The sequence below is a fragment of the Acromyrmex echinatior genome, chromosome 18, assembly GCF_024713525.1.
Source record: "Acromyrmex echinatior isolate Ae372 chromosome 18, ASM2471352v2, whole genome shotgun sequence".
Taxonomy (NCBI): domain Eukaryota; kingdom Metazoa; phylum Arthropoda; class Insecta; order Hymenoptera; family Formicidae; genus Acromyrmex; species Acromyrmex echinatior.
The window spans coordinates 1,276,296-1,303,891 of record NC_141869.1 but is presented as its reverse complement, the minus strand read 5'-3'; the positions used below and the strand labels follow the sequence as shown (position 1 = coordinate 1,303,891).

The following is a 27,596-nucleotide window of genomic DNA, read 5'->3' as shown; positions in this document are numbered from 1 at the left end:
TTTTTAGTGTAAAAATAATAAACATTTTATTAATTTTTTTACAAAAATATAAGGAAACGTAAAATTTAGGAAATTACAGAGCCTAAAAGATCTGCTAAAAAACTTCGCATTTCCCATTAGGCATAAAAAAATATGACACAGTTGTAAAAAATATCTGTGGTAATTTATTAAAAATTCTTACTATAAATGCGCGTGGCCTGTTTGGATTCGTTGAATAATTAGGAAATTGATGGATTGGCTCTCGTCGTAATGAAGAGCTCAGCATCTTTTTTTTTGTATTACTATCAAGAATTATTTTAACTCTGGAGAACGCCTTCATGTTCTATCAATAAATACTTTAGATACTAGAGTATCTAAGTCTTGAAGACATTTAAATAATCATGCACTACGGATTAACTTATTCTCTATTACGTAATCTAAAAAAATAAACTCGGATACGTTATATCGGCGCGGAAACGCTTTTTTTCTGATCGCGACTTTGAGAGAAATTTTTCAGGATGTTTGTCGCGATAAGTCAGCGAAAAGATCGGAAATCCGGAAAGTTTGTTCCGTACGTCACGCCGTTCCCAGTCAAAGTAGCAATGAAAGATATTGTCTTATCGAACATAGTGAGTTTCTCGCTATTTGCACAATGTCCATCAGAAATATCCATCTGATCGTATAGTCACGCATTAAAAAAATCAAGTCAACGCTGATCTTCCTCTCATTTTAATATTTCATTTCCTTTGCTAAATGATTAAAAAAAAAATGCGAAAAGAGTCCCCTGAGTAAAGGCATTGTTGCCATCTCGAGAGCTTTGAGTTTCCCGAGAGATCTTTGTTGACGCTGAAATCTCTACTGAAGAGAATTCAGTCGTAGAGATTGGAACGTACGGGAACCTAAAGATCGGTCCCCTAACTGCGCTGAGGATGTAATGGACTGGTCTCGTTTATATTATTCCTCTGTACCATCGTCGACGGTGTCGTCGAGGACGAAAGGGCATTAGAGAGGACCTCGGCAATGCTGTCGGTTACTTTGTCGATCATCCCTGTGACTACGTCATGCTTGTGATTGTGATCATGATCATGATCATGTTCCTCTTCTATCTCCGTATGGTTGGACGAATGGCAATCATGCGAGTGTCCATGGCCACCATGTGAATGTCCGTGACCACTGCCATCATGTGAGTGGGAATGGGCAGCTGTAGACAGAAAGCGTAGATGTTTGAGATTTCACGCGATTTTTAAAGCACGCGAGGGGATCTGTAAAAAGAACTGGCGGTTCATTTTGCGAAGGTATACCTCTCCGATTGTGAAGATGAATTAGAATAATTGAACTATTTGTGTTCACATATGTACTGAATTTTGCAAAATTTTTGTAAGTTAGAAGAGATAGATTCTTCTATTTCTATTTCTTTTTCTCTATTTTACGTTTATTATTAATTACATTATTAGAAGAAGAAACAATTGAATTTTCAAATCTCGATTTTTTAAATAATAAGTTATTTAACTTCGTTATTTGACTCTGTTAATACATTTTGGAAATACATTTCTGGAAATACATTTTCTGAATTTATTTTAATTTATTTTTATGAGATAATTTGGTAACAATAAGAGATGAGTTTTTAGCTTAAGAGAAGGATAGTTCGTCGTAAAGTCACAGTAATGTTTAACGTTATTAGGTTTAAGATTTTATTAATTACTGGAGCTAATAACAATGAATTATAAAATTTCCTTTGAAATGTTATATTTCGCGACAAAGTTATATCATAACTTGAGCGTGTGTATGTTACGCATCCGATCATGCACCATCCGTTTCCATGTCATTGCTCATCGAGCTCTCCGTAATTAATTTCTGCGTGTGTGTGTGTGTGCATATATACATACGAAATTCTCCAAACGGCACTCAAACACTTGACGGCAATTTTGTCATCACGAAATACGTCAAATGGTTGAGAAAGCCGTCGAAAGTCGGTCGGATCGTCCATCGACCTAACCGTCCTGGGTCATTGCCATGGGTGGAGAGAAAGCCTTGGGACTATAACCAGATCCCTTATGAGATCAAGATTCGCTTGTCTGTTGTCAACATGACAGTGTTCATACGTCATTCCAGCACTACACGTGAAACCTGTGTGTGCCTTGGAAGAAGTGGGTTGTTTCCGTATGCAATTTGCCAATCATGTGGTAGCCGACGCGACTTGTGTAAAAGTTCATGTTTCGCATAGACACGAGTAAGAATAACGAGCTCGTATTTTACGTAGGATAAATGCTCCAATAAATCATTTAATGAATAGAAAGCATATAATCTAATTTCTTTGTATTATAATATTTTGCGTTCTTATACGTACTTCTTATACGTATGACATTATAAAATATCCGAACTAATAAATACTTCATATGCGCTATTTTATCATATTTTAATAACAATTATACTCTATTAATATTCCTAAAACTCGTATTAGACTAGAGATTGAAATTGAAACTAAATTTGACTTTAGTAAAGTTCACTAAACTTGATATTGGTTTTCTTTCTTCTAATTGGTTAATTTCAATCTCAATCTCAATATCTAGTTTAACGGGTTTTAGATTTTTTTTCATTTGTGTACTTTTATGATATTGTTTCGCAAGATTAAAATTTGTTAATGCATCTAGTTTCTTGCGTCATTCAGCTTTAGAATTGAAGTGGAACATTGCACCTACGATATCTCTCGATTTCACGAACCTTTCGTACTCTTGCGAGAAGGTCAAGATGTAATTACGATTGCGTAACAGACGATCTGCAGAGATATTACGCTCCATCTTTTCCACCTGTTGTTACTTTCTCGACGAAATGACACTCATACAATTTCTTTAATGTTATTGGATGCAAAGTAATAATGTATACCGCACGCGTGCAAATAACCGATCACGTCAGTGATATTATAATTAAGTCTCGACTTCGTTGGAGATGTTAAGAATTAATGAAATGTGTTACTGAACGAGAACGTTCCTATAAGATCTTTGCTTTTCCTACTTCAATTCAACCCTGATAAATGTTGTTCACCTGCTTATTATCTAATCTTTAAAAATATTAGGTGCTAAATAAACATCTAATACAATATTTACTATTGAATAGTCAGAGTCAGAGCAATCTGGAATAGAAGAAGCAGAGTCTCTCGTCATAGAAATTCTCACTTAGTAACTCATTTCATTAATTCCGAACATTTTCGACGGAGATTTAATTTTTAAAAGTGGAGGCGAATACTCTTGATTATGAAAAAAAGAATGAAATAATTTTTAAGTGAATTTGAATTAGAAACATTTCACGATTAGCACGAATTATTTTTTGCTTCTACTGGCATTATGAATCCGTCAATTTTATTCAGTCACTAACCGTATTCTGGAATCATGATAGTAGCATAAACTATCAGAAGTAAACAGCTGTTATCAGCTGGTATTCTGTGTCAACAAATAATTTAATTCTACACAGTATATACATATATATATATACACATATCTGCCTGATTCGTATATCAATTTTTTTTTTAACAAACGTTTAAAACGTCTAGATAAGATTTATTTTCGCGGCAAGCGAAAAGTTCGTTAAGTTCTGAACAAATGAGCATTGCACGAGAATTTCTATGACGAGGAACCCTGCTTCTCTTACTCCAATTTGTCCTGACCCTGACTTTTCAGCTTGTAGCTCGTCGGTTTAAGACAAATCGATAGATTAGATAAGTACCGAAGAACCAACACGTGAAGTGTATCAAGGACGTACCTGTAATAGGTTTGCACCGAGATGTGCGATTCTGAAAATTTTAATTGTAAGAATATCGAATATCCTTGATGGAACAATCACGACGGGTGATTCTGAAAATTTTAATTCAGCCCATACAGTACAGGAGCTTGCAGCAACATTACTGTAATATTTGCAATGTTGCTGCAAACTTATGTGCTGTATTTAAAGCCGAAAATGACTGAATTTGATGGTAATTTACTCGATACATTACGATAAATTAGTCAATAATTTTTGAAATCTGGTAAAATGATAATTTTAAAAAATGATAAAATAATTAGATGTAAAGCATTTAGCCATTTTAAAAAGACTTTAACTCATATTTTCATTTTAATAACACAATTGCCAATATGTTATCAATATGTTGTCAATATCTTTTTCTAATTCTAGAATTAGAAAAAGTTAGAGACTAAGTTAAACTGAAATTAAAGTTAAATCTTACGTTTGTAAAATCGGATCTGATATCTCCATTATATGATTGCCTAAAGATAACAGTTACCAAAAGATTCATCAATGATATTCATTTATAAATACTTTTGATAATTTTTAATCTTTAGAGAACTATAATGACACTATATTGAAAACGGACTTTAGCATCGATTTTACGTATAGGTTTAGCGAATGATTCTGTTATTATTTTATCAGCGATTTATATTCTTGCTGAGAATATTAGAAGAATGTTGTTTTATCTTATGCATCAATATCAAGAAAGCAAATAAGACCTAGTTGTGTAAAACTATAAAAAACAACAAATTTTATCAAAATTACTAAATTTTATCGCAATTTTACCCTAAGTAATTATCAAATTAAATTTATTGTAACGTTTATAAACGTTACTTTTACATCTCTAGATGACAATCGACAACATTTAGTAAGCTTCGTTCGAATTAAATTATACGTTTAGATTTTATCAATAGCCCTATTATTCTATCAACGATTCTTCTTAGAAATATTAGAAGAATGTTGTTTTATTTTACACATAAGTATGAAAATACAATCTATTTGTACATAAAATTATAAAGACAATAAATTTTATCAAAATTACCAATAAATTACTATTTTACTGTAATTTTACCGTAAGTAATTAGAGTTTTTGCAATAAATACGCGGTGAACGCTAAAGTTACATTATCCTTTTCTTAATTAGTTATTAAGAAGAAAATAACCTGACTTTAGCATTCACCGTATCTGGATAAACGATATTGCAAAAACTCCCTGTATTATCAAATTAAATTTAACGGTAATTTTACATGAGAAGAATTCTAAAATGTACTCTAGCTGTACATAAGAAGAATGTTAAATATCTACGATTGAGAAGCCACGATGAGCGATTTGCTTTGTCGACATGTCCACCTAATAAAGATTATAGATTTTGAAACGCGATAATTCGCATATGAAATATTATACACTAATCTGAAGACAACCAGGAAAAATGTTTGAATTAGTCAAGATAAAACTGGTCTCTGTGAATAACAATGCGTACGCAAATTCGCGTCGAGGTAGTTGAGGAAGAGATAGCTTCCGGTGAATCCTAATGAAGCCGGGATGAACTTTCACCATACAATAATAAATTTGTTTTTTTTTGCGATTTCCCGTTTTGACACGCGGAAATTTACCGGTCACGCGAAAAGCAGAAGGGAAACGGAAACGCGCACTAAGCGACGTTACGAAGGTCATCGTTAGACTGACGATAATGCATTTATCCGGCATCAGCGGTATGTTGCGTCGCGATACGCTCCGGTGCATTTTGGAGACGCGGGGGATTCCCTTGTCTTCCGGGAAACGAACTCACTGGCGATCTGTAGACCCAGCATCAGCGTGAAGCCAATAATGATAGCGACTAGTTGCAGCAAGCCGCTCTTCTCGTTTGCCCTCTCCCGCGCCAGCACCTCAAAGAATACCACGTAAAGTAGAGTACCAGCTGCCATTCCCTGGAGTATGGTAGGTGTGGGTCCTAAATTATCGCTGTCGTTCTTGAAATGAGCGAGAACGAGTCCCACGGCGATCCCGATCGGCGTAACCATGGCAAAGATTAACAGATAGCCAAGGGTGGTCTTGGTCGACGCGCCAGCCACGTAGAGTTCCATTCCGACGCAGAAGGCAATCACCAGTTTGTGGGTCGCGATAGCAGCTGCCAGATATGCGACCGAACTAATAGATGGTTCCAGACCCACCGCTAAACCTTCGAATATCGCGTGAAAGGATAACGCGAGCACAGTCAGTAGTCCTTGTATTGAGGTGTTTTGCATCGTACCATGCTGATGATGATGGTCATGGGAATGATGATGATTGATCGAGTAGTTTAGTTCCGGAATTGCTAATTCTAGATCAGAATGTCTCCGAACAACCTTATGTTCTTCGTTCGATAACGCGACAGGCAGGACGAATATAGGCGGCAACACTTTGTCGTCCTTGCCTGCTTGATCGCGAGAATCATTGAGCTGGAGTTTCAGCCGGTTTGCCGGATCTTTACTGTCCTCGGCATCATTGGTGTCTTTCCACGCGGTGGACTTGGTCGTCGTGGACACGGTGGTGATCGAGCCATTCGACATCACCGACGAACTTGATGGACCTGTCTGATTGTTGTTGCATCTGCGCACCGACACTGTTCGGTAAAGTAATGCTTCCGAAGACTCGGGTTTGCCAGTAAGGGCGGCATGCACAGCTTCCTCGACCAAATAAACGAGGAAGAAACCACCGCAGAAAAGCAGCTCAGCCAGACCGAGGGAACCCAAATCGGGCAGTTGTTTATTCGACTGATGTGTCTCTACGCTAGCGCGAACTTCCGGTGCCAGATGTATGAACGTCGTGAACAGGAGCACGCCGCCGCCGAAGCAGAGCAAGAGTGACGTCAAGAGACCCTGAAGACGATGCCGCGGTGCTTTGGAATCCGTTTTAGAATTTATATTCGCATTAAGTAGGATGCTCGGATTATTAATTTCTATGGACTCTTTGATTATTTTGGAATCAACTTTTTATGTAATATAAAATAAGTGATGTTCATAAGAAGTTGTAATGGTTTATTTAAAATTTACTTATTACTGTTATAAGCAAATGCATATATACGGCGTTTGCAGCTAAAAGAATCAAGATTAATTCCAAATTGATTCCAAATAGTCCAGAGAGTCTATAAATGCTGATTGTAAAATACCGAGCATCCTAAGAGCAGCTACTCCGGATTACAATTAATATTGATCGATCGACTATCATTAAATGAGTTAAATCAACTATTATTAAATATTTTTTGCAAATACGACTTCCCTATTTCTAACATAATCAAATATTATTTGTCTCGACTTTGTGCCATTTTAGATATATTTAAGATTACTCGTACAATAACACATTATACAGTATTTGAAATCAGAATAAGCCATACACTTAACGAAGATAAAATGGAACATAATCGATATTCGGGAATTAAAAATCGCTGAATTAAAAAACAATCTATACACAACGCAAGTAGAATTAATAGATCCAAGGATATTCACCGGTATCAAGAATATTCTACTGGATATCCTTGATTATATTCATTATTTTTTCCCGAATGTGACCTCGTAACATCTGCAGCGAGTCGATTCGATTGTAACTGGCACAAAGACGAGCTTTCCGGAGATGCTGCGAGTGGACCAGGTATCAGTAGCTAGGATTCTGATCGTTTCTCGGACGTACTTGCTTATTCGCCGCGGAGGCCGAATCAACGTGCGGCGAGGAAGCGTCGGATGTTGAAGTGGACGTGGAAGTGCTAGAATTGGAAGACATCGCCTGCTGACGTTTCTGAAGTTGTTTCTTGGCTCTGTAACGTCCCACCATCAATGGCAGCGTTCCCAATGCGAGGGAACCAAAGCCAAGACCGACCATCGCGCCGATCTTTGATATCAGAAGGATATTGGACGGATCTTGTCCGGACGTCGTGTCCTCCATTTCGTATGTCGTTAAATTAATACCGATAACAATATGACGAGGAAAGGAGCTTCGATCTTTATTTTTTCTCTTCTTCCTTCTCGAGAAGATTTTACGCCAGTAAGATCGATCACCGAAACGGTCACGTCAAGCACACGCGAACAAAATATCGGGAGTGAAATCCGCGCAAGACACCGACGTCGCGGTAGAATTTACGTCGTCACCACTTCACTACTTCTCGCGTGTTCCTGTCGGCGATGGGATTCATCTCAATCCTGCACTTTTTATCGAGGATGTCCCGTTCTCCAATTCATGAAGACTCTCTCGCGTGGATAATCGAGACGTTCGCGGTGATCTACCCGGAGCAAGATTTCGGACTGAACCTGATCGGGTTCTCCGCTGATCAGTCGTATCCTACGATTTTGAACGACACAAATGAATTACAAACGGCGTAAAGCTCCACGCGCCGCGACGGCCGATCGGACACTACTCCGGTCTCGATGGAAACTCGACTCGATCGGACCCCTCGGCCGCCGCCTCGTCGTCTTACATAGTCCGAACCGAACCGTTTCCTGCCCACTCCCGCGACCGCTACGCTCGTCCTTGTCCAACGATCATTCGCTAATGTGCGTACTCTTTCTGGCACCTGCACCACGACTGATCGTCTCTCATTCAATGGCGTAAAGACCGACGGTCCCGTTGGAGTTGCTCTCTTTCTTCTCATCGAAATGCACGCGAGGTCAATGGGGGAAAAAGAGAATGGAAACGCACACCAACGGAAGTATAAACGAAGAGGAAGAAAAAAATGAAAAAAAAAAGGAAAAGAAGGTCAGGAGAGAAGGTAAAAGTGGAGAAAAAAATTAGGAAAGGAAGGATTTAAGCGAAAAAAGAGAAAAGCAAAGGAGATAAAAAAAGGGAAGGGAGAAAAGATAAAAGATGCTGAATTCCCACTTTGTCTTTACAGCGTAATTGTTGGGCGCGCTCAACAATTGTTACATCGTTGTAGTTATGTTGTGCTCCGACGAAGAGCAACGTACAATATATTTTCCCGTCGTCTTCGTGGGCGGTAGACGCGTTCGTGCGTGGGCGCGTGTACACGCGTGAATGAGAGAAGTTCGTTGGCGACGTGCAGAGGCACGCGTGCAGATACAGGCTATTCCACGTTCGCGCCCACAGTGCCATAAATAACATTCACATCTAATTCGTGAATTAGACCGCAAATATAATAAATGAATCTGTCCTTGAGTAGTACCGGTATAACGAGAAGATTAAATAACGGAATGGAGGAAAGAGAAGATCTTTAAAAAGTCAACCTTCTAGATTTCTCACAGAGAGGATTTGAGATACAATTTTATAGAAACTAATAATTTCTTTTAACCGAGAGAAATTTTTTTTTCTATAGCATTGTGATATGGATGAGAAAATGTAAAAGTACTCGTCACTTTCAAAGCTTTGAATTTAACGATGTGGACCATCGAGACGATCACGCCTCCGTGATTATTTACTGGCTCTATGATACTTTCACCCTTTCGCGTGAAAAGCGAAAGGATAACACCACCGTGTTGGACGCTTCATTGAACGTCGTCGAAATCACGAAGTTCAAGCAGCCGTAAAATATTTCGTCTAATGTAATAAAACCGAGATCAACGATAAAGATGGCAACATCCTTCATCGTTACTTATATTGATAAAATGTCGCAAAAACAAAATGTCGCAATTTATAATCGCGCCGTTTACTTTCTTATGCATAGTTTAGATTTTTCATGATCATTGAGTTGTAAGTCATATACTGTTAAATCTACAATGTCAAATTTAACCCAATGTGAGTCGCCACTGCTCCTACTATAAATAAATTATTTTAGATTAAACGGTAATTAAATTTGACACTATATTGGGTGAGTTTTTTAACCAGAGACTACAAAATATCTGGAAAAATAAGCGTTGTACGAAAAAATGTTCCAAATGAACCCTCAATATTTTGGAGGGAGGGGGCGGGAAGTGGCTAACTTTTGCGGAATAGAATTGCTCCCTCAAAAATATTGAGGTTTATTTAGAACATTTTTTTCGTATAATATTTATTTTTCCAGGTATTTTACAGTCTCTGGATAAAAAACCACCCAGTATAGTGTCAAATTGACACTGTATAATGTCAAATATAATGATTGTTTTAGTATAAAATAACGACATAATTGAGTAGAAGCAGTGGCGACTTACATTAAATAGAATTTGACACTACAGATTTAACGGTATATGAAGAATAACACGTAAGCAAAGAAATAATTTGTATGACTCATAAATAAGTAAACGTTGCAAACGGGAACCTTTTTCGTGTCTAATAACTGTCGTGTATTATTTTTCTGGTTATCGTCAAACAGTGTGAAAAAATTTTCACAAACAAACAAAATCAAACGTTACGGGAATAGTGCCGCGTGAATCATCAGCCAGGATGTCCTTTACATTTTGTGCCACATTCTCTTTCTCCCTCCATATCCCATTCTGCTATCTCTTGTGTGTACAGTTTGCACAATTTACAGTGCACGTCATTTCGAATATTAGTTTTAACAAAAGTTCTCCCTTTTAAAACTGCAAACTGTACACACATATTTATATATTGTGATAAGTTGGCTATTGATCAATGACAATAATTACTCACTAAGAATCGATAAGTGTCAGCTGTGTCGATAATCTTCGACCTCGGATATATGCTTGAAGTATTTTTTTCATTTCGGTGTATTTTAAATTTTTATTCACAGAATATTTCTTCGTTTCCTTTATTGTTTAGATGTACGTGTTTTTATCTAATTAAAGCGTATTTTTTAATTTTTAAGGTTTATCTAAATTCGGTTTGAAGAAAAGAGAAGATATTATATTTATATTAATAAAGAAATATTCGCATTTATTGAAAATTATTTCAACTAGGGATTTGAAAACTAAACTGATTGTTAATTACGAAACTAATCTTTCTTCAAACTTATCAACTACTTAGAAAAATTGAAGCACAATATATGATAAACAGAATGATATTGAATGAGAATAGTTTAGAAAAATAATACATGATAAACCATTAAATTGTGCTTTATCATGTATTATTTTTGTAAACTATTCTCATTCAATAATGAGTGCTTTCCAATTAGTGATACGAGCATTGTTCTATTGTTCTTTACATTTAATAAGTAATATATTTAATAAGTAATAAAGATAGAATGACACTTGTCGACACTTGTATTAAAAAAAAAATGGAAAGCATCTATCATTCTGTTTATTGCTGTCCTTCGATTTTTCCAAATGTTGATACGTTTGAAGAAATATTGTGCACTTTTAGTTAGCAATATAAATAAGTCGATAAATAAGAGACTCGTCGACACAATATTCTTATCCATTAAAATTCCCAGTTCTTACATTTATTAGATACGAAGAACGCGGTTTAATAGAGCGTAGAAATCGGATGTTTATTTATAGCGCTAAATACTCTAATTCCTATGTGCTTGCTATCAACAAGAGATACAAAAACATCGTTGTGCGTTAGCACAAAATAAAATCGTTCGTACTTACTCAACATCTGCAAGCAGAACATCACGAGGAAACCGAAGAGAATCGAGAAGTATTGTCTGAGTCCGGTGCGATGTTCTTGCAAGATCTCGAAAAACACCACGAACAGCAGAGTACCCGATGCTAATCCCTGAGATAAAGAAAAAAAAAAGCGATAAGAGTATTTTTTTTCTCCTTACATACCGCGTGTTTGTTGCTCGACCAGTTCACAGATTTACGCGGAATCCCGATTCTTTGAATACGAGGAGCTTCTTCGACACGCCGACACGTATTACCGTCATCGATTATCTCATTGAAATTTTTTATTTCATCAAACCGGTATCTCCCCTAAAAGAAATGGAGAAACTTGCCTGCAGTATCACTGCCATTGGTCCACTTGCGGCCGCACTTCCGCCGCCGACGAGAGCCATCCCAATGCCAATTCCCAGCGGTGACACCACGGCGAATGTACATGTGTAAATCACGGACAGGTACGGCCTGGTTCTGGACGCGATCAGTTCTACTCCGATGCAGAAAGCAATGACGAATTTATGGGACGCCACCGCGAGGAACATATACCTATGGATGAATCGTATCGTTTGTCATACCACTGTCCTTCGTTTTGCGAGAGCGGTTTAACCTGGCGGTGTTAAATATATAGCGCGATTTTACTAAGATGTGAGATATTTATTAATCATCGACTAATCTACAATGTTAAAGTTATTAATCTAAGCTTAATGATATTTTTAGGAAATTTAATTAAATTTGATTCTTGAATCTAAATTACGCTAATAAAATCTCAAGACAAACACATAGAAGTCGTAATAATATTATAAGGACATCAACATGATCTTATTTGTCATTTATAAGTTTGTTTTTAAGTATCAAATAACATGATGATGATGTTATATGATATATGCGAAAATATATTTTGCTGATCCAGCTAGAATTATTGCTATGTTTCGTATTTGATAAAAAATTATATATCATACGCATAGAATTTATAGCACAAATCTAAATTCTATCTCTGCATTATTAGATGCAATATATATCCAATATCGCAATACTTGCTAGAAATTTATCTATTTTAGCTAATTTTTCGTACTTAGATCATTTTCGTTATAAAACTGTAAGATCAATTTTTTGAGTGCATCATTATGACTTGTGTTCTTGAGATTAATTTAAAATTATATTGAAATTTTCTTTCATTACAATCTCAGATATGGAGCCGTTGTGATAATAGTACTACATTTATAGTAAGTGACGGTGATAAGACTGTGATATAGAGATAACGTACGTATTGAACGAGAGTAACGAAAAAAGTGGATAAAGCGAAAAGAAATAAAATGAAATAATGTAGGATGTAAAGAAGCGAAGTCACAGTCTTTTAACCAGAAAAGTAGGAAAGTAAAGGGATAAGCAAAAATGTATAATAATATATGTGCGATAGCTTGTGGACGAGTTATGGATGTATGAATGAGTTAAGAATTTATGTAAACTAGTCCCCTTCCTGGCTGTAAATATGCTGAAGTGTAATAAATTCTATTCTATTCATTTATAGTTAAGTGAGGTTTGACAATTCGCCGTTATAACGGCTTTTTTAATTTACGAGCGTAGACGAGCGCGGTTCGAATTAGGGTTTGAATTAAGACGTATTCGCGATGTAATTACCAGACATGATTGGCGGAGCTTTCTAAACCAATTGCCAATCCCTCGAATAACTCGTGCACGGATAAGCCGAGTACTATTAATAATCCTCTTAGCGAAGTTATCACGAAGTCATCATCCGAAGTCATTATCGCCGGTAAATGGCTGTGGCCCCTATAAATTAAGAAAAGATTAAGTTTTATTGTGACTTCTTTGTGCCGTCGAAGTATCATCGGCATGATACTTCGACTATAAAAAGATTGATAAAGTCGAGTGTAAACAGGCTTACGTGTGTGCGTGACCGTTACTAGCGTACGATTGTATTTGACCGTTTTCCACCAATTCGTTCGTGCTAAGATTTATGTCCTTCTTGTTGGAATCCCGCCTCGTCATTTGTCGCTTCCTGAGATACGTATGCACAGACTCTTCCACCAAGTACATGATGAAGAAGCTACGGAAGAAATCCGCGGTCATTAATTCCTTTATTCCGAAGCGCGCCATTTCAGTTCGCGATACTTTCAATTCGATATCATCAAAGAATATAATAAAATTAATATATGTTATTATGACTGCGTTGAATTAAAAAAGAGTTAAATAGAAAAAAGTTTATCTTTATAAAATCAAATAGTTATTTTTATAAACTTGTGATCAGATTAACAATTTTAAACGAGTAACGAATGATTCTTAATCTCTTATTGATCCAAGGTATCTCACTCGTTCATGAAGAGATATTCTATTTCTGAGAAGATGATGATTTTTATTTTGCATCTGCACGTAATGACGTCAAAGGATTGACTCACCCGGTGCATGCAAGCATGTCTGCCAGTGAGAAGCTGAGCTGCGGTATTTTGTCAGACTCAATAAGATTCTGTACGCCTTCCGCGACTTCTGGTATCAAATGAAGGAACGTCGTGCTGAAGAGAACGCCTCCGCCAAAGCCAAGTAGAATACCCACCGTCTTCATCGATCTACATCGTGATAAAACGGTATTTAATGATTTAACTCATTCAGCCGTATCACATCATCGGTCTTAAAACGATATCGGCGCAAATATATATCTGTACTTATGTCATTTGAGGATTACGTTGTAATCTCTTGAGTATTATAGCGATCATTATGCGTTTTGAATTATTGTTTCTGATCGATTCTTTTCTCTTGTCGCGTGGATACTCGCGAATAAAAATATAAATATTTATTTTTGTGTTTATATCTCATTAAAGACTTTTTACAGCTACGTAAACTTAAATTATTGTCAAGATTATTGTCATGTAACTCATTAGCGATTGTGGCAGAGAGAGTTGCGTGGCTGCTCTCTGTGAGAACCAAACATCCGGGTTCAAATCCATCCAGAGCACTTTTTGAAAGGCAATGACGAACCACCGAGAGTCTCTATGTCACAACTTTTTCTGATTAGTACAACTGATAGCGTTAACAACAGTAAGTTCCATATATCAATAGATATATATCAATAGATATATGCAGAAGAGATAGGATCACATCGACTCGTGATCTGTGGATTCGATCCCACCTGCACCTCATATACGCGATTTTTCGCATTCGCCATTCGGATTAAACTGTAGGTCCCTTCGAGTGTTGACAAACACTCTAATAAGGAGTAAGAATGCTCTTGAGAATTATTATGATAAAAAAATATTCTTGTCATGATTTGTACGATTATATTAAAGTCATGCGCTGTTGCTTAAAATGCTTGATATCTTTACCTGGAGTTTTGACCGCTCATGTCCCACTTTAACCATTTAGCCAAAAACATCGGTACTATGCCCATGATCGTGCTGACAATACATAAAACTACCATGGTAACGGCTTTAGCAATTAATACGTCCTTTTCCATATTCTCCGAGGAATGTTCCTCTTCGTCGTCAAAAGACGACGTATTCAGTCTCGCCATCAAGAGCAAGGCATCTGTTAGCGACATGGTGCAATATTTTGTCACTGCAAACACAACGATATTTATAATTAATCAAACCGAAAACGTGAAAATAATTTTTTACCTTATTTATTTTATAATGAATTTGGTTGGATTATAGTGCATATTAAAGTTATACATAATGTACAGAGATTTAATCCGTGTTAAAATAAAATACAAATATTTTTAATCATAAAATACAGATTTGATTTAACAGCACAATAAAATGTATTAAGGATTTTATGTTTATATTAAACACACATTTTTACGTTAATTTATATAAGGTTTTAATGTACACCAGTATAGCGCATTGAGTACATTCAATCAAATTTGCTATTAAAGATACGTGACTGCGAATTAATAAAACATTGGATTGTCTAATAAATGATAATTAACCGACCGTTTAATATTTTCGCTCTATTGTATTGCGTATTTTCTTAATAAAAATACGTGCAATTCTCTTTAGAATTTGTTACGAAAATACGTGCCTAATCTTTTTACGACCCATCTTCATCTGGACATTTCTCGCGGGTATTTGTTACAGTCAGCAGTTAAACGTCTACTCACGCATTTTTAATATATTTTATCTCTCTTTTTACGACTTCAGGGTATTTTATTACTGCATAGAAATTCTGTGTCAATATATTAACTTTACTAAGGAAACATTATCTCTTCACGTCTCACAGGACAATTTCCACATATCCAAGCTTTTTATATAGTTTCTCGTTGTTACATACATTTATTTTAAAAGAAATTAATCTCTAATCTTCTCTTTCTCATTTCCTCTTTCTTCAACTGTTTTATTATTATATTTATCTTATTCAAAGCGATCTCATAATCTCTGAATCAAGTTTTTCCGACAATATTGATAGTAAATTCATACCTCTTGATTTTATCGAATAATTATCTATTGTGTTTGATAAGTGTTTCTGATAAATGTTCTTTAACGAAAATAAATATAATTTCTGCATGTCACATATTATGATCGAAAAGCATATCCTAATCTATTACGTTTGTCAATTAAAGAATAAAGGGAACCATGTTGAATTAAAAGTACTATAATTATTGTCGAATTAAAAGTACTATAAAATAACATTACAATCCGAAGCGCCACTACGGTCTAAGTATTAAGATGTTGAACTAATATATATATTATTCAAACGAATGAATTAATTTCAGAAATAATAATTACGTGTCGATATGGTTGTCGATATTAACGCAATAAATCTGAAATGTAATACTCCCCCCAAAATTCCCCAAATTAATCTTAAAAAACTGTAATAAACTTATTGCGAGAAATATTGCCTCGGCCGGGAGTCGAACCCGGATCTCTTGCATTCCGTGCGAGCGTCCTGAGCCTTTAGACTACCGAGACCTTAGCAATAATTTTTCGCAATAACCGATATGTCTCGAGAGTAACGCATTATTTCAGCGCGCGTTTATAAACAATAAGATAGGAAACAAGACCGTTAATATTAAATAACATTACAATCCGAAGCGCCACTACGGTCTAAGTATTAAGATGTTGAACTAATATATATATTATTCAAACGAATGAATTAATTTCAGAAATAATAATTACGTGTCGATATGGTTGTCGATATTAACGCAATAAATCTGAAATGTAATACTCCCCCCAAAATTCCCCAAATTAATCTTAAAAAACTGTAATAAACTTATTGCGAGAAATTTTGGGGGGAGTATTACATTTCAGATTTATTGCGTTAATATCGACAACCATATCGACACGTAATTATTATTTCTGAAATTAATTCATTCGTTTGAATAATATATATATTAGTTCAACATCTTAATACTTAGACCGTAGTGGCGCTTCGGATTGTAATGTTATTTAATATTAACGGTCTTGTTTCCTATCTTATTGTTTATAAAAGTACTATAATTTTTGAACATAGCATTTTGCAAGAATTTTTCGTCTGAGAGAATACGTTTAAATTAATAATAAATCGTTTTATTATAAATCGTTTTATAAAAAGCTCTGTATATTAACTTATTGAACTCCATGGCAAGATTATCAAAAAAAATATTTGTAATAGAATTGGAGCATGAAATATAAAATAACATTATAAAAATTAGGTTTATAACTAATTGTTAATAATAAACGAATTATTAAATATTGACTATAGACGGAATTTATTTTAAAAGAATTATAAAAGAAATTTATTTTAAAAGAATTATAAAAGAAATTCTTGTAACTTTTTTTAAATCATTCTCCTTTATGCAAGAAAAAGTAATAAATATTACAAATTATTAAAACTTGTTCCTGCTTATGATTAGAGTAGTAAAGTTAACAAAAGAATAATTACAAAGATTATAACTGCAGAACAATTGCAGAGTTGTTATTTAATGTACTTTCTATTATGTGTCGGAAATATTTTTCATGCTCGGATTCTATTTCCAATTGTTGTTCTTTTAATCTTATTGGTCTAATCATGGGCCTTAATGGGTTAACTCAAGTATAATTAAACTCCCATGGTTTCATTTTTAAAGAAATTAACGCAAAAGAACTTTTCAGGAAAATTATTTTTAATTCTCACATTACTTTTCCTTATCTTTGATACATATCTCATATCATAAAAGAAAGCAATAAATGTTATCTCGTTAATACATATATTCTCTTGATAATATATATATGATAGATAATCTTATTTTGTTGTGTTAATTAGAAATTTAAATAGCTTTAATATCTCGGCGTAACTTGTCTAAAACGAATTATATGATATCTTTTTTTAATTTAGTGCAAATATATTCAAAATGCTAAAAATTTGTTTGATTTAAAATATGTATCTTAATTTTTAAAATTAGATTTCATCAACAATATGCAATCGGAATACGAAAGCAATGCAATTCAGTATCAAAAAACTCAATCAACGGGCGACTCGGTTTCATGGAACTTTGGAATAAAATTGTCAGGTTATAATCTCTGAAACATTAAACTTCAACATTAAATCTTGCGTCGAAGTTATTGTACTATTATATTATATTTTATTGTTAAATATTGGAATATATTATGAAAGACTAATTTAATTAAAATATAAGTTGTAATTAACTTCTCAAAATGAATTATTTTAACAATAAGTAGTGTGAGAATTAGTTGACAATAAGTAGTGTGTATGTGTGTATATATATAAATATATAAATGTATATGTGTATATATATATATATATATATATATATATACATACATACATATATACTTTATATTTATTCTTTATATTAATTATCAGTTATCACACAAAGACAATTTTTTTCTAAATGACAGATATGATTGTATTATTACTTTTCAAGATATATTGTAATTGTGACAGAAAATTACGCTGCAAAAATGTGTCTGATAACAAAAAATTGCTGATTACAAATAGATTATACCAAATAAATCAATGTTCGCTTCGTCGTTTTTACCTTTTTTTAAAAACTCTTTTATAGACTTTTTCTCTTATGATAGCACATTAATTTATCCTTTTCCAAGTACGGCGTCTAGCAAGCGACACACGTTTGCTACACCATATATAATCACGAAAGTTGACGCATTACTAATCGTCTGTTTTTTCCACCGGTCATATATATACGGTATGCCATTCGGTTGTATCGTCTTCCGATCTCTTCACTATCGTCACGTCGACGAGCGATAAGGCACCCGCGGATGGAAACTGGAAACGGACCCACCAACAGAGCAACAGGCATTGATATGTATATAAAGATTTCTACATAGCTACATACATACGTATACATTCATACTTCAGTGCATGTGCACGATTATGGGATATATACGTTTTTGTGTAAAGAAAAAGAAAACGATAATAATCGTCCGTAGTTGAAAGATGAGGAAAAATCGCGAACGCAGAGAAAAAATGAAAAAAATTGCAATTACCATAATTTAATTATGATTCATAGTCATTTTTGGAACAACTATATATTTACATAGTTGTTTTATATCTACGCAAATATACAATAGTTAATTATGCTGTTAATAATAATCACACACACATACTGCTTGAAAATCTTTTTCTTAACACATATTTTAATTATCATTACCACGTAAATAGAAAGTGAATTTAAGAAAATAGTTATATTCACTATAATTGCGAGTACATTTATTGAATAAGAATATTTATTTTATTTGCCATTTATATCTTTATAGTTTACTGTACTAATATTTTATCACAATTTAAAGTATAATTTTTAAAAAGGAAGCTCCTAATCATGATTATTTTACCATCTATTGTAATTATAGTCACAAATGCGAAACATTTTTCTCTCAGTGAAGGACGGTGCCTTACCCTGTGACGATCGGATGACGATACATAGTATTGTAGCTGAAAAAAAAAAAGAAAAGAAAGAGAAAAATTCATAGACTTCTATACATAGATAGACTACGCTTTCATATGAGAGAATGCGTGACAAGACTAAAGGATAGGCTATATTCTATTGTCTTTATTCTTCCACAGGCATGCCTCAGATGAAGACAAAAGAGAAGGTTTAAGAGTAGAACTAAAGATAAGTTGCCTTTACATATGCTTTTATAAAAGCGTATATAAGTATCAATGTACAGTATAAATTTATAGAAAAATTGATGCAGATATACGTTTCCTTTATTTTAATTCATTGGTTCGTAATTTCGAAATCGTTATCTTAATCTGTCCGATCGTTTTGGTTTTCATGCATTCCTTTACGAGTAGCAAATCGACCGGCGTTCACGCGATGATGTCGATCGACGTATCGACGGTGTATCTTTTTTTTGAAGAGAAGCGAAAGGAAATTGTTGCGAAAAGCTCTCTCGGGACGTGGGAATCCGACTCGGGAATCATACTGCGCCGATCTTTCCCGCTCGTGCCGATTTAGTGGCGCGATTTAACGGTGATCGTTAGTCGACTCGACTCATGCAATCGACGCGAACAACGCGAGAACGCCGCGAGAAGTAACGGCCTTTGAAATGTGCGGCAGTGCTAGGCACCGAGGTATCGAATGCAGTGAAAGTGCAGTGCGACGTGACCCTCTGGTAGATAAAAAAAGTCAAAAGTTACCGGGACGGGGGGGAGAGATTTCTGTGTCGTTCAAGGTAAACGTTCGAGGAGATCGATTGCGAGCAACCGATCGCTTATCCTGGAAAAAATAAGGAATTCGTCTCAAGCTGTTTTTTATATTTTCTGTCTATTATTATAATGTGAATTTTAAAATTAAATCGGACATTAAAAACACCGGAAAAAATTCTCGTCAAAGATTCAATTCGTTGGAAATTATCGCGAAAAACAATTTTCTCACACTGTTTACTTATTATTAAATTAAAAAGCTTCTCAATTATTCTTTATCTATGAGTACATTTCCACACCTCGGGGAGTTCGTCAAGTGTTTTTTTCCCTCCACTCTCTTTCTGCGATTGCCTTTTAATCCATATTTAAACAGCTGATACTATCATGATATTGATGATATTTCTACGTATGATTACGCAATTGCGCAAGAGCCTCTTACGTGTAAATACATATGTCGGTCGATTATGCGTCATAACATCGTATATATAACGCAGTTATATGTACTTCCGATCAATGCCTTATTGATATCCGAATCGCGAATTCGCATCTCTCACTTTATCTACATAAGTGAATATCATTCAAAATAGAAGATAACGGATCGGTAAATTTATTTACCTGATGTTCGGAAGATTTTATTACTAAAATTATTTTTACTATTAATTATGTGTTGAATAATATTATCAACTTTATTAATATTAATATACTTTGAATCGTAATAGCCACATTAGTCACTAATTAAGTTATTAATTATCTTCAGACAATCTTGATGCAAACATAACTTTCAAATTTTCTTACGATTAAGTTATATAATTGTTTGAAATACCGTATATATATATTAGATATAGAATATATAGATTTATATATATATATATATATATAAAACGTGACAACTTCTAAGTGCTGATGCGGCGATCCAGCCTATTATACGATATCAAATGCAATGAAAAAGCATTGCACGTATCTTTGCATTAGCATTTCTCCGGCCGGATGTTCCCGTAAACACGGGGAATTCCCCTTGTACGAGGAAAAGTGGAAAAACTGTATAAAAATTCTGTTTTTTATTATCTGAATTGAATTTTCGTTGCTTGTTTCTAAAATTAGGAAGAGAGAACGAGTTTATTTTACCATTTATTATATGTATTTATCAATACATGTATTGATAAAAAATTTTTAAAAAACATTTAGCGTCTCTTTCCGCTTTGGAAAGATATTCAGAATTTTAGAGTATCTATGTTTTACAATTCCCATTTGTACTTGAGTTGTAGGTATTAATACATATAATATGAAAACAAAATCTTAATAATTATTAATTTTAATAGATTTGAAATATACAAGACATCACGGCACTTGAAAAAAAGTGTCGTGTCATTAATTTATCGCAATTTCAGCGACATTTCTTGTTAGTTCTAGCAGAATTCTACAATCATTTTTAAACAGAGTTCCGGCTGCTACTTTTTCAATTTTGGTTTTTTATTATAATAAATGCGGAAACTCTTTTTTTATTTTTATAAGAAACTAGAAGACTATGAAAAATACTATTAGAATTATCATCAATTTTTTATGTATTAATAAAATATGAATTGACTTCACAGGTCCACATAAATTTGAATTGTGTAGTTAGCACGCCGTTCTATTAATATAAAAAAAAAATAACAATTGCAGTAGCACTTTTCACAGTTCTACAGAGTTCCTTATTAAAATAAAAAGTTTCATATTTTTTATACTAAAAAATCAAAATTGAAAATATGACGTTATAACTAAAATATGACTTAAATATGACTTTCCTTCTAAAGTACAAGAAAAAAAAAAATATTTTCACTTTTAGCTACAATTATCCTCGTTCGTTTCTAACAGAATTTCGGGAAACAGAATTTTCCCGTGTGCAAGGGAACTGAAATAAGATTCATGAGTCATATTCAGTAAGTAGAACACGCGTAAATACATTACTTAATATGCGATACATAGTGTCAGCATGATTTACAAAAAATATTTTTTTTTATTACTTTTTACCAATCAAGGTGTTCCTTACAGATTTTTATGGATAATATTTTTGAAGTTCCACGAGTACTTTTTATATAGAGACTGTTTCGCGAATTATATTTATAATATATCCGTTCTTGATATATCAACGTTTCATGAACGTTGCAAGTCACTTCATCAGGATGAAGAGTAGCCTGATACTGATAGATTTTTGAATGCTGAAAGCAATGTCGAGTCAAATTTCATTAGCACATCATATTTCGAAATAATTGACCTTTAATATGCTAAAAATAGCATTTTTCTTGCAATATTTGACATTTTTTTTTTGTAAAAAGGAATGTCTTTACATTCTGATCAAAAGTCATGGATGTATATTGTTCATTTCTTATAAAATGCATTTTTTTTATTTCAATATTTTATTTTTAGCTGTGAAGAATTTAAACATAGAGTTTTCTAAGATAATAAATTTTCTGCCTATGACGATGAAGTCATACCTATTTATAACTTCTAGTTTGTGATTATTGATACATAATAAAGGGGGAAGATGCCACACTTAAACCTTTATTTTTGAATAACTTCTTAATGTTATTGAATTAAATTACGAAAAAATATTAAATCTGCCTCTACATATATATGAATAAGAATGTCACCTGCTATGGGAGAGAAGATGTCACAAACAATTAAATAATGTAATGCAAACTTGCAATGTAATGTAAACTTACATATTTTACTTATTTACAGTCCATAATCAAGAGTTTAAGTTGTAAAAACATATAAAAATACGATAAAACATAAATTGAGGCAATATGAAAGAGAGTAATTTAGGAAGTAAGTTGGATACATACTTTTATTCATTTAAACAGCATTTCATTAACTTAAAATATTTCGAATTATATAGCATCCAAAATTTTAATTCAAAAAATCGTTTTAATGACGGTTTCAAGTAGGAAAAATTGTTTTGTATTTACTGTCATCTTATCCCCAAGTATAAGAGGAATATTTAATTGCAATTTTTATAAATTATAATTTATATCAGCCACATGACCGCCAGGAAACACTGATCAAAACCCCCATTATATCATTTGCCCAGTTTTACAATAAGCATCGAAGTATAGATCTTAGCTACTAGCATATCAATATTACAAAGAGCATGTTTCATGACCTTTTCGTATTTCGTATTGTCTTTTCTAAGAATGACATTGGTACGAACATATTCATCTCTGCCGACAACTGTGTAACTGTTTACCATATGTTTTTGCACAATCATGTATGACCAACGTGCGTTTTATAAAGAAACTATAAACAAAGTGGCATCTTTTCTTTTGTGGCATCCTTTGAATTATCTTATTAATTTATTGCGGCAAATGTCGCTAAATGTATAAATATGAATTTGTGTGTGTGTGTGTGTATATATATATATATATATATATATATATATATATATATAAACACACAGAGTGTCTCATTTTAATTGTCTACTTAGAATATTTTGAAAGGAACAAGATTTGAAAATACGGTTTCAGATAAAATTTTAAAAGTTACATAGTTTCAGATAAAGTTATACGATAAAAGTTATACCGATAACAAACTTGAAATTATAAGTATATATAATTTCATGGTCACAGCTGAAAAATTACTATCTTGGAAAAATTCTATATTTAAAATTTAAACTATATAGTACATGGCTAAAAATGAAATATTAAAATTTTTAAAAATATATTTTATAAGAGATGAATACAACACATTCATAATTTTTAATCAGAATTTCAATGTTAATCTTATTTAGAAAAAAATGTTAAATATTACAAAAAAGTCATTTTTGCAACATTAAACTGATTAAATCAATTATTTTGGAAACTTAACATGTTGATAAAATTGACTTATGATCGTTTTCAGCATTCAACCATCTAAGACTTTTTTTTAAGAAAAACCTTGTTTTGTAGTGTTTAAGGCAAAAAAATATTTATTTGTGTAATTAGTATAATAGAATGCTAATAACACTTAATCGTCGTTTTAATGCATCTTAGCTTCATTCTAACAATAAGTTAAGAAGAGTACAAGCAAGCTATGATAAGTCAAGAAGGTACGATAAATGTATATAATCCATATGTTAAATTTATAGTTTAAACAAATTATAAATATATGAAAGTTGTGTTTATAACATTCTATTTTTTATTAAACAACACATTTTCACAGATACTTTTATTTATAGTTATTTACTTATTATTTTTATTATTATAAACTAAAATTTTAAAAATAATAACAAAAATCTAAATGTTTTCGTATAAATACTTTAAATTTTTTAAATAACTCACATAAAGTTTTATTGCAATTCACCGCTTAATTACAAGATTTAGAACAAATAAATATTTTGTTTATTTAGGACAACTAATTATTACATAGCAACATATCTTTACATAAATTTTAAATACTTTAATTATACTTTAAGTATACTTTAAAGTATTTATATTTTAAAAAATTGAGATTTTTGTCACTAATGTATAATGCATTTCCATACATTTCTATTAGAAAATAGATTTAAAAAATATTACTTTTTATTCAAAATAACTTTTGATCCAGACATAAACTTTATTTTTAAATGTGATATAAAATAATATGTAATTTTTTCATAATTTTTATTTATTTATTCCATATTTAATTAATGAAATAAAAAGTATTCCATATTTAATTAATAATTAAATTTCCAATTTGTTTCAACGAGAATATTATTCATTAAATATTCAAACAGAAAGAATTTAACGTTTGTTAAATTGCTTTAAAGCCGATTTCAGAAACTTCATAAAATAATTTTTTTTTCTAATCTGATTATTTGTGAACATAATACGATGAATACGGTGATCATGTTTTCTTAGAGAAAATAAAGAGCAAACCTGAAAATTTTATGTTTTTATTTCGAAATATTTCCAAACTAGTTTGTGTGTTAGAAATCTGTATATTAATTTCTGAAATTTTCCTATACCTGAGATAACTCAAGTAAAGCACAAGTCATCATAACATCAAAAGAAGAAAAGAACGTTAAAATAGCTGCAAATTTGATTGTTAAAAGTCACTTTTCAATCAATTACAATTTATTTGGGCGTTATCTTTATGATATTATGATTTTGTTTTGTTGTTCTATTTTGGCTAATATTACTCTTGCATAAAATATATTGATTATTTCTGTAAAAATTCGTTCATTAGTACATTAAACATTGGAATGTTAATTAGAAAGGAATTTTAGAAAGGAAAATAATATTATTAAAATAAAAAATTAAATTAAATTTTGAAAAATAAATATTAGGTGTTGGAATTAATTCGTAGCGTTTTTTAATGAAAGAATGTTATTTATTTCACATGAGCATTAAAAAATACATTAATGAAAGTACTTCCCATCACTTGTAAAACGCTACGAATTAATTCCAACACCTAATAAATCTAAAGGATGGCTACCTGAAAGGACTGAGGATTCCTTTACAATATAGAGGATATATATACATTGATTCCTTTACAATATAGAGGATACATGCACATCGAATTAGGTAGGGAAAACTTTTTCCTACTACTTTGATCTGTTTTCTTACCTGAATCTTTCAAGTTAAGTAAGTTTTAAGTTACAGCCTTCTCAACAAAAAAGACGAATACCGCGTCGTTTTCCAGTGAAATTCCACTAGTCCGACAAATCAATCCCAGGAATGCGTCGATAGAAACTGAACACTGATCACAAAATGCTGATCAAACATGCTAATCACATCAACGAAGAACGAAGAACGAATGTCATTGTAGAACGTTACATATAATTGAGGTAATAATTGGTCGAATCGCTGTAAATGATGTTTGATAGACGAGATATGTGTCGATGAAATGACAGATTGTCAATAGATGTGTCTAGAGATATGAATCGTTGTTGTCAAGATTCACCTTGAATTAACACACTCGCAGAAAAAGAAAATATCTTACTTGTAATTCCCGATAACGATTGTCAAGATAATTTTATAAATGTTTATAGTTTTCGCGATAATAGAGGAGGATATGCTGGGCGTAGTCGAGACACGGATGGACCATCGGTTGATCTGATCTGTGACGATGCCGGACACGGAGTAGTGACGCCGAAGACGTGTCGGTGACTTTAAAGAGGTACCAGCAGAAGGGATCACTGTGAGGCATCACACCGAGTCGGGTGGAATGCACGAGCGAGGAATGAAGCATCAGAGGATTCTCCGTCGGGCGCCATTCAGGATTACCTTGTGGTGGGGAAAAGCAGAGGAGGACTTTCGACCAACATCGATTAATTCTACTCGATGATTAAGGGTCGGCAGGAGTAATGAGAAAACTCATTTACACCTCATTTGCAGTGCAGATACATATCTCTATTCTATATTCGTATATTGTCTTACAGAAGAAATATTTTGTCATATTTTGAAACTTGTTGTTTTGACTAATGTTTTACGAAGCCTAAAGATCCAGATTTTGTAATTTTGCTCTTAAAAATATTATAATAAATATTATAATAAATAAAATGATCTGTTGCTCTCACGATGCAGGTATAGTCGCGAGGAATCATATTTTGTATCGTATAATAGGTCTGTTTTCTGTGACTGAACTGAAAATGTACACTTTTGAAACTTAAAGTAAGATAGATATTTGTCTAAAGCGAGAAAGAGAGTTCTAGAATAATCTAATGCAGGAAAACAGATCAAATATTTCACTACAAGACTTTTTTTGTTTTATAAAGCCTGCTGCAGAATCGGATTTTGATCCTTAATATAATAAATAAGATAATAAATAAAAAACATATTAGGTGTTGGAATTAATTCGTAGCGTTTTACAAGTGATGGGAAGTACTTTCATTAATGTATTTTTTAATGCTCATGTGAAATAAATAACATTCTTTCATTAAAAACGCTACGAATTAATTCCAACACCTAATAATATATTTAAGATATATCTACAATAAGATTATCTGCATTTCAGTTATATATATATATATATCAGTAAAAAAAATTAGCAAATAATGATAAAAGGCACATCTAAGTAAAAATAAATTGCGCTTGCGCGACTATTGCATAAAAATCTATTACATAAACTTCATGCCTTTTCATCACTTTTTATCATTATATCTACTGACTGTTAAGGAGGATAAGCATAGTTTTCGTCTATTTTTACAAATGTTTTAAAGGAATTTCATCATTTTGTTCTAAATTGTCTTTATTTAAAGTAACACATAATAAAAATTAACGTGTCATTTCTTGCTTCTGATGTCACAATTCAATATGGCTGTGATAACTACTCACAACTTGTCAGGAGCCTTAACGCAAGCTTGTTAGCAATTATACGAATTCTCAGTTAACATCGATTAATATTAATCGAAATTATACGAAGTGACCCTTAATTCGAGAGCATGAATTTGCGTTTCCAATTACGTATATGACGCACACAACACGTGATCAAGGAAAAGAGGAGAGGGGAGGGGGGTGGGAACTCGACAGAGAACATCCTAGTAGTCTGTAGTCCAGAATGCAGTCGACTATTATCGAATAATCGACCGGAATACCGGATGATGCCGTGGTATACAATTATTTCACGGATTCTCCACGTTATCTATTCTTCCGCGAGAATCCCCCGATGAAGGGAAACTCCCGTCGTGCTTTCGCAGAATTTCGTATGTATGAGAAAAGAAATTTTATGCTCTGTAAACTAAAAATAACATTCTAATTGCACGACAAGGGGCGTGTATTTAATTAAGATACCCGCTTATCAATGTTATTTACTATGCAATGTGTAGAAGATAACCGAATAAAGATTATTTTTGTAA

At 33.0% G+C, this 27,596-nt stretch overlaps 1 protein-coding gene and 1 long non-coding RNA gene across 4 annotated transcripts; one reads left to right on the top strand and one right to left on the bottom strand.

Annotated features, from left to right (window-relative positions):
- LOC105150598 (zinc transporter ZIP1) lies at positions 1-25,794 on the bottom strand. 3 transcript variants are annotated; one of them, XM_011063785.2, is made up of 8 exons: positions 25,366-25,794; positions 14,548-14,779; positions 13,627-13,794; positions 13,116-13,277; positions 12,851-13,000; positions 11,551-11,758; positions 11,204-11,330; positions 1-1,180 (listed from the first exon to the last, which is right to left on the bottom strand). In XM_011063785.2, exons 2-8 carry the CDS (start codon positions 14,760-14,762, stop codon positions 894-896), a joined length of 1,317 nt encoding a protein of 438 aa, XP_011062087.2. In that variant the 5' UTR covers positions 14,763-14,779; positions 25,366-25,794; the 3' UTR covers positions 1-893. The 3 variants fall into 3 exon arrangements, with proteins under 3 accessions (XP_011062087.2, XP_011062088.2, XP_011062086.2); XM_011063786.2 differs by lacking the exon at positions 25,366-25,794 and adding an exon at positions 18,177-18,195; XM_011063784.2 differs by lacking the exons at positions 11,204-11,330; positions 11,551-11,758; positions 12,851-13,000; ... (2 more) ...; positions 14,548-14,779; positions 25,366-25,794 and adding exons at positions 5,545-6,613; positions 7,422-8,165.
- Positions 25,489-27,596, top strand: LOC147906742 (uncharacterized). Its single transcript, XR_015548150.1, has 2 exons — positions 25,489-25,586; positions 25,791-27,596. It is a non-coding gene; the product is annotated as an uncharacterized LOC147906742 (long non-coding RNA).

What these genes read in the sequence shown, in the direction of transcription:
- LOC105150598 (XM_011063784.2), bottom strand. Translation starts at nt 7,673, where the DNA reads ATGGAGGACACGACGTCCGGACAAGATCCGTCCAATATCCTTCTGATA. An exon ending in CCTCCGCGGCGAATAAGCAA is followed by an intron (nt 6,614 to 7,421) that starts GTACGTCCGAGA and finishes CATCGTCTTCAG; the next exon opens with GGTCTCTTGACGTCACTCTT. An exon ending in GCTGGGTCTACAGATCGCCA is followed by an intron (nt 1,181 to 5,544) that starts GTGAGTTCGTTT and finishes TTCTGTCTACAG; the next exon opens with CTGCCCATTCCCACTCACAT.